This window comes from Gossypium hirsutum, chromosome D07 (genome assembly GCF_007990345.1).
Source record: "Gossypium hirsutum isolate 1008001.06 chromosome D07, Gossypium_hirsutum_v2.1, whole genome shotgun sequence".
Lineage (NCBI taxonomy): Eukaryota > Viridiplantae > Streptophyta > Magnoliopsida > Malvales > Malvaceae > Gossypium > Gossypium hirsutum.
Window position 1 is genome coordinate 4,973,006 of NC_053443.1, and position 14,756 is coordinate 4,987,761.

Below are 14,756 nucleotides of genomic sequence, written 5' to 3' on the forward strand. Positions count from 1 at the left end.
TGTCATGTGTGTGGATTTTGGACAAGTTGAAATTGACGATGAACTATATGTGTCTGGGATGTTTCTTGATTTGAAGGAAAAAAACAAGAATTATGTAGGAAAAGAGTGAACATGACAGACATTCAGTCATTAACGAATTGAGTCCAAAAAAAATGTAGTCAAAACCTACATTATGTGGCTTCTATATAAAGCACTGAAACAGGAGAATGAAAAGATAGTTTCATATGAACAGGTCATCGCTTCATTATGACTTTCCAATTATGATTCAACAAGTTCAAGTGGACCTTTGTAGTTAACCACACTGCACCCATTCAAGAATTATTATTATTTGTTGCTTGAGAGATAGTTGTCTTCCACTATACGCATTGTATATTTACCTTTAATACGACATTATGAACAAAAAATATCTGATAAAAAGAAAATACAAATATTTTATTATAAGAAAACAAACAAAGATGAGGAAAGGGAAAAACATAAAAAGTTTAGTGACTTTTCCAAAGTTAATCATCACTATATTTAACAACTTTTTTAAAATAAATTTTACAATTTTGTAAAGGTAATATAATTTATCTCTATATAAACTAGAAGAAATGGAAAGCCAGAATCAATCTTTAAGATTATTAGGTAATCATGTAATATTTTAATTAAAAAGTTAGTTATATTAACAATAATATAGGGACCGAATTATGTTAGAAATAAAAGTGTGATGGTTAAACTTCAAATTTAAACATAATAAAGGGACCAAAACTGAAGTTTTACCATTTTTTAAAATGTAAAAAGGAAAGCATTATGATGGTGCACGTGTCAATAAAGAAAGGCTATTAATGCATTCCTTTATAGGAGTTATGTTTTTTCTTTAAAGAAAAGTTATCGAGTCAAACAAGGCATGTTTTTTTCTCATTCAGGTTAAATTAACCATATTTATCCTGACAAATCAATTTATGAGAGTGTAAATGTATGTTCTGATCGAGTTTTGGTCCAACAGTCTGTCACTTGTCACACGCAGATACTGGACACCTTTCCACATGTAAAGTTTGTAATTTTCAAAGCCATGAATGCTATTCCTTGCTAGCTATTTCTAGTTGAACCCCTTTATGTTGTAGCTGGCAATGATAAGGGAACAGTTAAACAGGGAAAATGGCATCTTTTTTAGATTTCCATATACACTGAAAATTTTATGGAAAAGCACGTTGCTAGGACCCTCCTAATAGAAGAAATTTATTTCGTGAAGGGAAGAGGATATTGTCTGAAAGTGTCACGTCCAAAGAAAGGTAGAAATGCATTGAAGAAAGACGTGAATGATACAAATTAAATTGCATGGTTCGAAAGCCACGCAAGCATACTGTCCCAACATGCTTCCTCCCGTTGAGTGCTTGCTGTGCCATTATGTCACTTTTGGGTTTTGCTGGAGAGCGGTGGCTCGCATTTCATAGGAAAACTGTGGGCACGAGGGACAACATTTTTTTGACATCAAAAATTGCATGGTGCTCATGCTTGTCTTAGTTGTACCATATGAGTTGGTCGGGACACTACCATTGGATGGCTTTCAATGTCTCAAATTTGAATCATCCAAATCTCATCAGCTCAAATAGATCTACGAACTCACCTTGACAAGTGAAAGCCAGCTTCTCTCCTATCCTTATCGTAAATTCTCCACCAGATCAAGTCTTCAAAAAGGATGAATAGTGTTAAAAATCAATTTATTCAATTGAAATACCTAGTCAATGAATTCGTTGAGGAAAGTTTTGAAGTAGCCACTTTTATCATCATTGCGGTGATTGTTACTTGTCATGTTTAAAGTTAATAACTTATTAAAATAAATTTTTTTGCGCTTTGAATGTTGTTGATTTTGTGGAGGTATGAAAGTCTGACTTTGAAGATCAATCCATTTGAAGCAATTTATCTTCAAGATTGGATTGGATGATCAAACAATTGGATTCCTTGGATGGGGGAAAACGAATTGGATTGTAATTGATGTTTAATATGTTAACAAGCCTCGAAACCTCTTATATATTAAGATATTTGTATAAATTTTGATCTAGAGAGTATTAATTTGTTCATTGTGGAACACTTTATTGAGTGCATTTGAAAGAGTAAACACATTTTGTTTACTGCCGAAAGGGGGATTGAGAGGTGAGTGGTCTAGGTATTTAGATACAAAAGTGAGATTGTTATACTAGAAAAGTGATAGAATTTAATACAATTGTTGTATTACGGATTAAAGATAGTAAATTTACTTACCAAATTAAGCTTCATAGATGTAAGGAAATTGAACTCCATAAACAATCTTTAGTGTCATTGTTTTACTCTGTTTTTCAATTTGTCCATCACGCCAAAAACTTCCATTAAACATTTTATCTTTTTCAAAAATTAGCAACTACAACAAGATTTTATTAGTTGCAATCGAGTCAAAGTAGAATTTGTTGAAGTTGACTTGCAGCCAAGAAGCAGAGGAGCTACCCGAGCCATGCATGTAGTAGCTGAAGAACATTGCTGCTGTTGTATTTCATTTTGTTTTGTTACTTCAAGTGTTGTTTTGTAACTTAGTCAGATTTGAACTAAGTAGGTAACATATTTGATGTAATTAGGTGAAGCTTAAGCTAAAAAATCAGCTTTGCAAAGTGTACAAGTTATGTTTAAGAAGTTTCAGTGTAGTTTAGTGGAGTTAGGTAAATGTTTAGGTGACGTTTGCTTATTTTTTACCAGCTTGTGTTTGGTATATGTATTGGCATTAAGCCTTCTTTCAAAGTTAATGAAAATTCATTAGAATTCTTCATCTAATGCTCTATTAATTCTTTGGTTTTCATTAGAATTCTTCATCTAATGCTCTATTAATTCTTTGCTTTCTTTTGTTCTTCAAGCTCGATTCTGTTTATGTTTGCACAGCAAGTATCGAGCCTTCAAGCTCAAGAAACTGCTTGTTTCATTCATCTTTGTTCTTAGTTCCAACAATTAGTATGAGATCATTTTCTTAGTGAACCTGTCATTTTTTCAATCCTTAAAACCATGTCTTTATCCGATTTCTCACTAGCTCCACCACCAGTGTTCAATAGAGAAGGCTACCACATTTGGGTAGTAAAGATGAAAACCTACCTGCAGGCATTCGACTTGTGGGAAGTTGTTAACTCCGATGTTGAACCAACATCTCTAAGAGCCAATCCCATAGTGGCTCAGATCAGACAACACACAGATGAAAGAACCAAGAGACACAAGGCCATGTATTGCATCCAAGACAGTGTGTCTGATGTGATTTTCACAAGGATCATGGCTTATGAGTCACTAAAGTAGGCCTAGAATATGCTGAAGGAGGAGTTTCAAGGGACTGAAAGAATGAGCCAACAACAACTATTGAATTTGAGAATGGACTTTGAAAATTTGAAAATGAAGGAAGAAAAATAGTGAAGCAATATTCAGATAGAATGATGGCTGTTGTGAACAACATCAAATTGCTTGGGGACCAGTTTAGTGAAGCAAGAATTGTAGAGAAGGTTATCTCAACATTGCCTGAGAGTTATGAAGCCAAGATTTCTTCCCTTGAAGATTCAAAAGATCTGACTAGCATCTCCTTGACTGAGCTGATCAATGCTCTTTATGCTCAAGAGCAAAGAAGGGCCAGGAGACAGAAAGAGCATCAAAAAGGTGCCTTTCAAGCCAAAAGCAGACCTGCCTTGAGCTCCTCTAGCTACAAAGGGAAGAAGGCCTGGTCTGACAAGCATGGAAGAGATGGAGCAAGAAGAAGGTATTTATCTTGCCCACATTGCAATAGGCTCAGTCATTTAGAAGCAAACTGTTGGTTCAGGCCTGATGTTCAGTACAAAGTCTACAAAAAGATAGGTCATGCTGAGAAAGTTTGCAGAAACAAAGGCAAGCTGAGACAAAACCAACCTCAATAGTCAAGAGTTGAAGCTCAAGTGGCAGAAGAAGGCAGTGACCAGGAAGAGCAAGTCTTTGCAGTCTCTTGCTCAACTGCCAAAGGAAAAGCCACAAAAGGATGGTTGATAGACAGTGGTTGCACAAACCACATGATCCCTGATGCTGCTATCTTCAAGACAATAGACAGAAGCTTCAAAATAAGGGTAAAAGTTAGAAATGGACACTTCATCAAAGCAGAAGGCAAATGAGATGTGCTGATAGACACTCCTACAAGTGACAAACTTGTCTCTAATGTCTTATTTGTGCTTGAAATTGACAGAAATCTGCTCAGCATAGCTCAGTTGCTAGAAAAGGGTTATTCAGTAGTGTTCAAAGGCAAAGAATGCCTGATCAGTGATCTAGGTAGATCCAAGCTTATGTCAGTGACCATGGCTGACAAAAACTTTATAGTAGACTGGAACAAGAGCTCAGACAGTGCCTACACAGCTGTTTTAGATGAATCCAAGTTGTGGCACAAGAGGCTAAGACATGTCAACTATAAGTCACAGTCTCAGCTGACCAAAGAGGACCTGATTGAAAACTTCTCCAAATCAGTTGAGAAAGAAGATGTTTGTGAGGTGTGTCAATTAGAAAAGCAAGCCAGATTGTCATTTCCTTCAAACAAGGCTTGGAGAGCTTCTAAAAGGTTGCAACTAATCCATATTGATGTGTGTGGCCCTATGAAGACACTGTCCTTGAATAGCAGTAGGTATTTTATCGTATTTATTGATGATTACTTGAGGTATTGTTGGATTTACTTCCTAAAGCACAAGTCAGAAGTGGCATCAGTATTTTAGAAGTTCAAGGCTGCAGCAGAAATAGAAACAGGTTGCAAACTCAAGACATTAAGGTCTGATAATGGCTCAGAGTATAACTCAGCTATTTTTACCCAAGACCCTGTGGGCTGAGGTAATTAACACTACTGTATATCTTCAAAATAGGTTACCAACCAAGGCATTGGTTCAAAAAACTCCATTCGAGACCTGGTTTAGGTTCAAACCATCAGTTGCTCACCTGAGGGTTTTTGGTTGCATATGTTATGCACATGTTCCAATAGTAAAAAGAGACAAACTGGCCAAGAAGGCTCAACCTAGCATCTTGGTGGCCTATAGCAGTGTCAAGAAAGGCTATAGGATCTTGGACCCTTCATCTAACAAATTCTTTGTGAGCAGAGATGTTATATTTGATGAGAAGTCAAGTTAGAATTGGGATAAAAATGAACCAAAGGCTGCTGCTGAAGACCTGGTGATAGATCAGATTGAAGTTGATCGAAATGATCCTAAAATAGACATTGGTGATGTGCCAGTTAGGGGAACCAGACCATTGGCTAAAATATATGAGAGGGTTGATGTGGCTACTGTTGAACCAAGTTGTTTTGAAAAGGTTGAAGCTCAACAAGGGTGGAAACAGGCTATGCTCGATGAAATAAGCATGATTGATAAGAATCAGACCTGGGAGCTAGTTGCAAGACCAGCCAATAGAAAGGTCATATGAGTGAAATGGGTGTTTCGAGCCAAGTATAATGTTGATGGAACTTTGAACAAATTGAAGCAAGGCTGGTAGTAAAAGGATTCAGTCAGAGGTATGGCATTGACTACCTTGAAACATTTGCACTAGTGACTAGGCTTGATACAATTAGGTTGCTGGTTGCTTTAGCTGCACAGAAGCATTGGAAGATTATCAACTAGATGTAAAGTGTACCTTCCTCAATGGTTTTCTTGAAGAGGAGATAAATGTTGAACAGTCTGAAGGTTTCAAAGTAACAGGCAAGGAAGATAATGTCTACAAGCTGAAGAAGGCCTTGTATGGCTTAAAACAAGCACCAAAAGCCTGGTATGACAGAATTGTCAGCTACCTAGCTAGCTTGGGATTTGAAAGAAGCATCAGTGAGCCAACCTTGTATGTGAAAAAGGACGATGATGAAACACAACTCATAGTCTCCTTGCATGTGGATGATCTACTGGTGACAGGAAGTAACATTGCCACGTTGTCTGATTTCAAAGGAAAGATGGAGAAGATGTTCGAGATGTCAGACTTGGGACAAATGTCCTACTTCCTTGGCATGGAAGTGTCTCAAACTCAACAAGGGATCTTCCTAAGTCAGAAGGCATTTGTCTTGAAGATTTTGAATAAATTCTTCATGTTGAACTGCAAGGCAACAAGCACACCAGTTGTTGTTGGAGAGAAGGTAGATGGCACAACCTACAGAAGTTTGGTTGGATGCCTGCTCTATTTGACAGCCACTAGACCAAACATTATGTTTGTTGTAAGTCTGTTATCTAGATTCATACATTGATGTAATGTGAAGCATTTACAAGCTGCCAAAATAATTCTCAGGTACATCAAAGGTACACTGAGCTTTGGAATGATGTTCAGCAAAGTTGATAGCATGAAGCTACTTGGTTATGCTGATAGTGACTGGGCTGGATCGATAGATGATATGAAGAGCACCTCAGGGTATCTGTTTACCCTTGGTTCAGCCATTTTTTTTTGGAGTTCGAAGAAGCAAAATGTTGTTGCTCAATCAACTGCTGAAGCTGAGTATGTAGCAGCTGCCAGTGCTGTTAACCAAGCCATTTGGCTAAAAAAGATCAGGACAGACTTGAATCTTCACCGAAGGGAAGCAACAGAGATTAAATTTGACAACCAATTTGTTGTTGCAATTGTAAAGAATCCAGTGTTCCATGGGAGAACAAAGCACTTCAAGATTAAGTTTCATTTTGTTAGGGAAATGGAACAAGCTCAAGAGGTGAAACTGATTCATTGCAGTTCTGAGGATCAGCTTGCTGATATCTTGACAAAGCCCCTTACAAGGTTCGTACATTTGAGAGTCAAAATGGGAGTATGCAGCATGTAAGCCAAGGAGGAGTGTTGAAATTGACCTGCATGCAGCCAAGAAGCAGAGGAGCTACCTGAGTCATGCATGTAGCAGCTGAAGCACATTGCTGCTGTTGTATTTCATTTTGTTTTGTTACTTCAAGTGTTGCTTTGTAACTTAGTCAGATTTGAACTAAGTAGGTAACATATTTGATGTAATTAGGTGAAGCTTAAGCTAAAAAATCAGCTTTGCAAAGTGTACAAATTATGTTTATTAAGTTTCAATGTAGTTTAGTGGAGTTAGGTAAATGTTTAGGTGACATTTGCTTATTTTTTACTAGCTTGTGTCGGGTATATGTATTGGCATTAAGCCTTCTTTCAGAGTTAATGAAAATTCATCAGAATTCTTCATCTAATGCTCTCCTAATTCTTTGCTTTCTTTAGTTCTTCAAGCCCGATTCTATTTTTGTATTCACAGCAAGTATCGAGCCTTCAAGCTCAAGAAACTGCTTGTTTCATTCATCTGTGTTCTTAGTTCCAACATAATTCCATTAATCTACCATTCGAATGGCATCTCTTTTTAGCCTGTGCGGATGTCTTATCAACAGAAATATATTACTGGATCCCACTTGCTCTTCATTATCTAGCGGTGGAAGTTAGATGCTTTATTTCTGCATAAACAGTCCACATAAATTACATGGAGCGTAACGGCCACTTGAGATAACAGTTGACAAGTAAGATTCAGGATGAGTGCGGTTTATGTGATGACTGTAGCTTTCTCTTCCTGTAAAGTGTTTTGAAATACAAGCAAACAATTTATTCAAAACTTGCCCAGAGGAATATATGTAAAATCATCAGTAACTGAGCTATTAATGACTTGAGGGCATCCATGTCGTGTCTGGAAGCATGTGGTTTAAACTGTTCAATACAGATTTGAATGGTAGCACCGGCTGAACCAGTTCCCTGTATGCATATGAAATTAACATGTGATAAAGAGTAAGCAAGTTATGAGCCTTAAAGTTTGAGTTAGGGAAACAAAGCAATGACATACCGATCAACGAAATATAATCCTTGAACCATCGGTGAAGACAAATCAAACACCCTGCTTTGTAGTTACACTTCCATCCACCTAAAAATACGGACGATCAATATTATAGATATTTGAAGATAGTACAGTAATATGTTGAAGGAAATCAAGTTTTAAGCAGAGACAACAAAAATGTAGACTTCCAGGATCAGTGAATCAAAAGTCATTGGCAAACAGACGCAAAATAAGGTCATTTATAGTAGCTGGTGCAGATGGTATAAGATTTGGTTAAGACATCATTTTTACTTTAACTGGAGGATAAGTTTACAGTGAATAACAAAATCCACAAAAGCAACATAAACAAGGAACAGTTGCCTTAAAACATAAATTAGTTCTTTAATGGTGAATGCACACACAAGGGAGCAGCAAAAAAGCAAGTATTCAGGCCCATTATGCAATTCTGAAAATCTGGCTGGTAAATAAGTACCTATGAAGCCAAACGAAGAGTCATATTAAACTGTCTTCTATAGAGATAATGAAGAGAAGAGAGTGCAAATTACTTTTTTTTTCCCTTCCACTCGCAGTTTGGAGCTAATCAGATCTGAGAAATTTGGAGAAATAAAACTATTCACAAGTGTTCATATATAAGTAAACTTTAACTATTCACAAGTGTTGATATATAAGTAAAAGTACTATGGAGCCTATGTATTAGGATTAGGGTTGTATTTTGCCTCCTCTATTTAAAATGGACAAATTAGTCCATACATATTAAATCAAAAAGTCAACTTGTCATTCCATTAAAAATTTTGTTAATATCTATGATAACATGGTTATAATGCCAACGATGTAAGAACCTATAGGGTCACATTCTCTGGTTGTAATGATCGGAATAAAAAAATGTTGGATTATATTTACCATATCAGACAAGTTAAATTAATTATAGAAATGTTATTATAATTATTTTATTTTGACATAAATAAAAATCTTATCGTTTTCTTTTTAAGGTAAATTATAAAAATAGTCACTTTTGTTTGCCTCAGATTACATTTTAGTCACTTATGTTTGAAATATTACGTTTTAGTCACTTATGTTATTGTTTTGTTACGAAGTCATTCTGCCATTAAACTCCATTACCTTCTTAACAGCAATCCTACGTGGTAGTCCAAATGGGTTTTAAATGCCAACTTTGATATTCAACTAGGATAAAAATAGTTTTTTCAGTAAAAATAGAAAAGAAAACTAAAAGTGATTATTTTTATAGTTTACCATTCTTTTTAATATGGATTATCAAATGTGCTTAAAATAAATAGACAATGAAAATACTAATTTTTAGTTGATTTAACTCTTCGTCTAAAATTATTTATAATTTTAACTATAAATTGAAATCAATTATAAAAATCAAGCATAATTTCCTCTTTGACTATAAGGTTTTGAGTAATTAAATAATGTATGTTTATATTTTATAATTAAAGTATTTCTCATAAATTTTCGTTTTGATATTTGGCTCATGTAATGGTAAGGTTTCCAAGAGTAGGTGGAATACTGAAATGACAAATCTAACTCATTCTTGGCATGATTCCATCATGGAAAGATGTTATGTGAAGTATTGCAATGACAAATGGAACTCATTCTTTGCATGATATTAGAGCATCATAAGATGTTAATATTGCAGTGAGTAGGTGAAATACTGAAATGACAATTAGAGCTCGTTCTTTGCATTGCAACGAGTAGGTAGAATATTGAAATTACAATTCCTCTCCAGTTTTATTTCATCAATCAAAAAGTATCAACTTCCTAATGACAGTTCTATTGTACTTTCATTTGAGATAAACCAAATATAGCTTCAGTTCCATGGATCTCAAATTCCCTGCAATATGAAATGAGATTCGTAGCCTAGAATTTCTTGATGCATTTGTGATAGCAGTAACTCACATATCCTGCTTCTTTCTTCTTATCTGAAAGAACAAGGATACCAAGAAATGTTTTTATCAGAAATCGATATTGATACCATGAAAAGATTTAAAAGACAAGTTAACTTAAAAGAGTCTTTTTACCGGATTTGCAAAGTTTGGGCATGGAATATGCACAATGAATGGTACAGTTGTAGACAAGCTGCCAGTAATAGAGTATGCATCTTTTCCCACAGATTTCGTTGCATAGGTTATTAAGAAGGGGAACTTTGTGTCTTATGCAAAGCGTAGAACACCTTGTTTTACAAGTGTTATCTAAAATCCATGGATGTTTAGGAGGATATGGAGGTTTTGTAGGTGAAGGTGGTGTAGCTGAGGACAAAGGTGCGGGAGATGGAGGAGGTGACTGGATTTTGACATTTGAATCTGTTTCATTAGGAAATTCTGATTCAAAAGGGTCTTCAAAAGGCTCATTGGGGTCTTGAGGAAATATAAATTCTGAAGAGAGAGAGGTATTGGGAGAACGTGATTGTTCTTCAAGAGATGACTTTTGGGTCTCCCTGGGGTATTTCATGTCCTGAGAATTCTGAGGAAATTCAGATTGCGAAGAAGAATAATCAGAAGGGAAGTCTCCTTGAGCGTGAACTGCAATAAGCATACATAAAATGGAGACTACATTGGTTATCACAAATCTCTTCTTCATGGAAACTGTTTCCATTGTCTCAAAAATATCTTTGAATGAGTAGCTAAAGACGAACAACAAATTTATAGGCCATGAACCCATTCGAATGCTTGCCACTGATTGATCCTTATTATAATTGCTAATATCTAATTAATGGGGTAGTCTAAGTTCTATAAAGGTTAGGAGTTGTGATATCTTTTACGTAGACATATAAAATAAAGCATGGTACATGAGCCATTTTGGTAGAGTGAGTGTCCTAGTTCTTTAATCCACGCATCAGCATTTTCACAATATTTATTTTACTAGTAGGTCCTATTTTGTAAATTATGGTTTTTAATTACGTTTTGGTAGTAACTGTCATGTATAAAATGTTATTAACACCTTGTATTTATATTAGGGGTGAGCAAAACTCAATTCGACTTGAAAATCTTTTCAAATTTCGGATTAGCTCGAATAAATAATTTAAATTTTGAGTTTGAGTCAAGTTTAACTCTACAATAAGGATAACTCACTATACCAAAACAGGCTTTTAGCGGCGCTTTTTTAGGCCTTTAGCGGCTCTTTGAGAAGCGCCGCTAAAGAACGCGTCGCTAACTTTAGCGGCGTTTTTTTCTAGAAACGCCGCTAAAGACCAAGACGTTTAGCATACGCCGCTAAACGCCGCTAAAGACCACGACTTTTAACGGCGCTTCTCCCACAAATGCCGCTAAAGACAAAAATCTTTAGCGGCGCTTCTCCCACAAACGCCTCTAAAGACCAAGACCTTTAGCGGCGCTATTTCCACAAACGCCGCTATAGACCATGACCTTTAGCGGCGCTTTTTCCCACAAACGCCGCTAAAGAACAAACCTTTAGCGGCGCTTCTAGCAAAAACGCCGCTAAAAACATAATCTTTAAAAAAAATTATTTTAATCAAATAATATTTATTTTTATGATAAATATTTTATTTTATTTTATTTTTAAAATTTAAACTTTAAATATACTTTTTAAGGATAAATAAAAATATTATTTAAATTAAATTTTTTATAAAAATTTTAACTTTAAAACTAAATATAAAAATTAATGAATTTAGTTTTAGAATTTAGGGCTGTAAATTAATAACACAATTAAAATCCAAAAGTTAAAACTCAAGTTGTCGTAAATATTAAAGTAAAAATAAAAATTTAGAATCAAAACTAAAATAAACAATGGAAAGATAGCTCAAATGTAAGTTTTTGATGCAAGTTACACAGACAATAACGAAAAATAAAACACCCACAGATAAAATTTATCAAACTAGTTAAGAAATACATGGTGCAGCCATGCAGTATAAATACAATAGAATCATAGGGTAATTTTGCATAAATATCTTCAGAGTACCAAGAACAATTTGTCACAAAATTATAAAACATGATAATAATAAAAAAAGAACAGGTAGCAGACAAGCTATTTGTTACTTTTTGTTTTGCTTCCAAGGCTTCCTCAGCTGCCTTCATCTTAACATCATGGAGTGACAGTAATTAACACTAGAGATCAACTGCTGAAAAAAATATCTAGCCTGAAGAAATACAAGTAAGCACTAAAATAAATTTTGTTTCCAAAAAAAAAAGTGGGAATGAAAAGAATAAAAATAGAAATAGAAAAAGGACCTCATCTCCACTGAATCTACCAGCACTACAAATTCGATCAAAGAGCTCACCACCAGCAGCATACTCTATCACAATTGCTAAATGGGTAGGCATCAAAACCACCTACAGCATTCATATCCCATCAAAAATAGAAACATCCTAAATTTTTTAAAAGGGAAATGAAGCAAGAGACGATACTTGCCTCCTTGAACCGGATTATATTAGGGTGTCTAAGAGATCTGTGATTGATAATCTCTCTTGCCACATTCTCATCTATCTGCAAACAAACACAGCTAAGCTAAGCTTTCAATCAACCGGTTTGGCATTCAAAAGAAAGAGACAGAAAGAAGAACGTGATTCGAAGTGATGAAGTAATGAACATGATTAATAATACCCAAAAAAATGCAAGAACAAGTGAGAGAGATAATAGACATTAAAGAAACAAACCTTGTGACCTCTCTCAGTATATTTCATAGCAACAAGCTCCTTGGTACCCTTGTGTCTGAGAAGTCGAGCAACCCCAAAATTGCCAGCTCCCAAATCTTTGACCACCTCATATTTCTCCATTTTACATCAATAACTACTACTACTACTAGTAGTAGTAGTAGTAGTAGTAGAACGATATTGCTTCCATTTTTGTCATTACATATTAGAGAAAGTTACTTAGAAATACATTAGCATATATCTAACTAAAAAATTGTAAAAAATCTACTGTTGCAAATACAAGTAATTAAAACAAATCATATTCATAAGATTTTAAAGAAATCATAAACATACCAACTCCAAGAGGTCTATATAAGCATGTTGAGTGTAAACGTGTGATTTGTCAGCAATCCTACATCAATAAAGCACGTTACTACAAATAAGTTACTACAAATAAGCTGTACGATCATCGAGATGCACAAAAACCCATATATCAAAGAAAAATTAATGAATTTGATAGTAACGTGAAATGCAGTCAGTTATTGATTTTAGAACCAACATTATATTCACAAACTAACAAAAATAAAGTGCATTGCCTCCAATATGAGAAGATGAGCAGTAATGAATCGGGTTATACATTTTTGTCCAATTTTTACTGGAACACATACAAAGGCATAAACTTGCACCTTGGTCTGTCTTGGGCCCTTTGCGGTTGTAGTTCCACCCTCCTTTGTCTTTCTGGTGATCGTTGAACAATCTCCCCATTAACAAACAATTCAACTGCAAAATAATAATTGCAATTGTCAAATATCAAATATTATCCGTCTAGAGATTATAGAATATGCAAAGGCAATTTTTTTATGTATCTTCTCAGATAACTCTGTAACTCCGTAAATAAAAAGCACAAAACAAGAGTACCGAGAGGACTTTGATGTGAGTCCATTAGCAGGCTAACTCAAGGCTAGTAACTTAGCAAAGATAGACTGAGCAAATGGTTTTACAAGCATTAGAATATAGACAATTTCTGTTTTTAAATTCCCAATGAACAATATTGGCTTCCATTGACATAACATGCAGTTATCGACAGAAATAAAGGATAAGATAATTAAGGTAAATGCTCGGTTATTGTTTCAAAAGAAGATGCCATAAGCTATGTGCAAAAACAAAATAATGTATCATCTCTATGAATCCGAACTCCATGTAGGATGAGATCAGAAAGTCATGAAAGATGCATTCAATTTAAGTCCATTAGCATTCAAAACTAAACATTGTCTATAAGACGTTTTAGCTTTGCCAAGATGGACTAAATGCATAGCTAAAATACTCAAACATTGTCTATAATGTCTTCTCTAGTTCGCCCTACTGGTTGAGTCCATGTTGTAAAAATGGAAGCACAAAGTTAAAACAAGAGTTATCAGGGTATAAACAAGGCATATAACTAAAGCAAATAAATCAAAATCAAAATTAAAATTAAAACAAGAATATGAAATTAGAGACCTGATAGTGTCGTTATCAGGGTTGTGACTAATAACAATGGCATAATCACCAGAAGCCCGAGCGAACACCCCACGATCACCAACGTGGTGTTCGACGTTGCAAACGACAGCTCCTTCGGGGATAGATCTAAGAGGCAACACGTTTCCGGCCATAAGGGTGGCCTTCTTACCACAGTACACGAACTGTCCGGTGTACATACCCTCAGCGGCGACGAACAGATCCTTCCTTCTGCTTCTTGTAACGGAATGGGTGACGGAACATGACGCGAGCTAAGGGCGCACCGCGGCCTGGGTCATAGATAACATCGGTGATGACGCCTTTGAGGTAGTCGTTTTGTTCACCTAAGTCGAGGCTGCAAAAATGGGCAGGACCAACGGAGATGCAGAGGGCTGTCGATTTGGAGAAATTGGGGGCAAAAAATAAAGGAGAAATGGTTTGGGAAAAATAAAATGGGGAAAAAAGAAGAAAGATTCCAGGTGGGATTTCATTTGAAATTTTGGGAAAAAAAAGGGGGAAAAGAAGAAGGGATTTTATGCGCCATTTTTAAACGCGAAATTCTTTTGTGGCGTTTTTTAAAAACGTCGCTATTGCTTAAGGGGAAAAAGAAGGGATTTTATAAAAACGGCGCCATTTTTAAAAGTGAATTTTTTGCGGCGTTTTTTTATAAAAATGTCGCTATTGCTTAAACCCCTTAAAAATTAATAAAAAAATCAAGTACACTTAAAATAAATATTATATATTTTAATAAGAAAATAAATGATAAAATGGTTGTAATTAATTATTAAGTTAGAATTATCTAAATTAAATAATTACCTATATATCCATATCATTTTTATCTCATTTTTATTTTTGTATTTTTTTCTTATAATTTGGTCCTATCC

The 14,756-nt window shown here is 35.1% G+C and overlaps 2 protein-coding genes across 3 annotated transcripts; both read right to left on the reverse strand.

Annotated features, from left to right (window-relative positions):
• Positions 1-9,449: 9,449 nt before the first annotated feature.
• LOC107956572 (uncharacterized) lies at positions 9,450-10,730 on the reverse strand. The gene is made up of 2 exons (XM_016892184.2): positions 9,811-10,730; positions 9,450-9,711 (listed from the first exon to the last, which is right to left on the reverse strand). Exons 1-2 carry the CDS (start codon positions 10,448-10,450, stop codon positions 9,650-9,652), a joined length of 702 nt encoding a protein of 233 aa, XP_016747673.1. The 5' UTR covers positions 10,451-10,730; the 3' UTR covers positions 9,450-9,649.
• An 897-nt stretch (positions 10,731-11,627) lies between these two features.
• On the reverse strand, positions 11,628-14,458 carry LOC107953649 (serine/threonine-protein kinase SRK2G). Of its 2 annotated transcripts, none has more exons than XM_041097163.1 (6): positions 13,876-14,458; positions 13,065-13,158; positions 12,403-12,790; positions 12,158-12,232; positions 11,977-12,078; positions 11,628-11,885 (listed from the first exon to the last, which is right to left on the reverse strand). In XM_041097163.1, exons 3-6 carry the CDS (start codon positions 12,520-12,522, stop codon positions 11,820-11,822), a joined length of 363 nt encoding a protein of 120 aa, XP_040953097.1. In that variant the 5' UTR covers positions 12,523-12,790; positions 13,065-13,158; positions 13,876-14,458; the 3' UTR covers positions 11,628-11,819. The 2 variants fall into 2 exon arrangements, with proteins under 2 accessions (XP_040953097.1, XP_040953096.1); XM_041097162.1 differs by having other exon boundaries at positions 13,047-13,158; positions 13,876-14,409.
• Between the last annotated feature and the right edge of the window lie 298 nt (positions 14,459-14,756).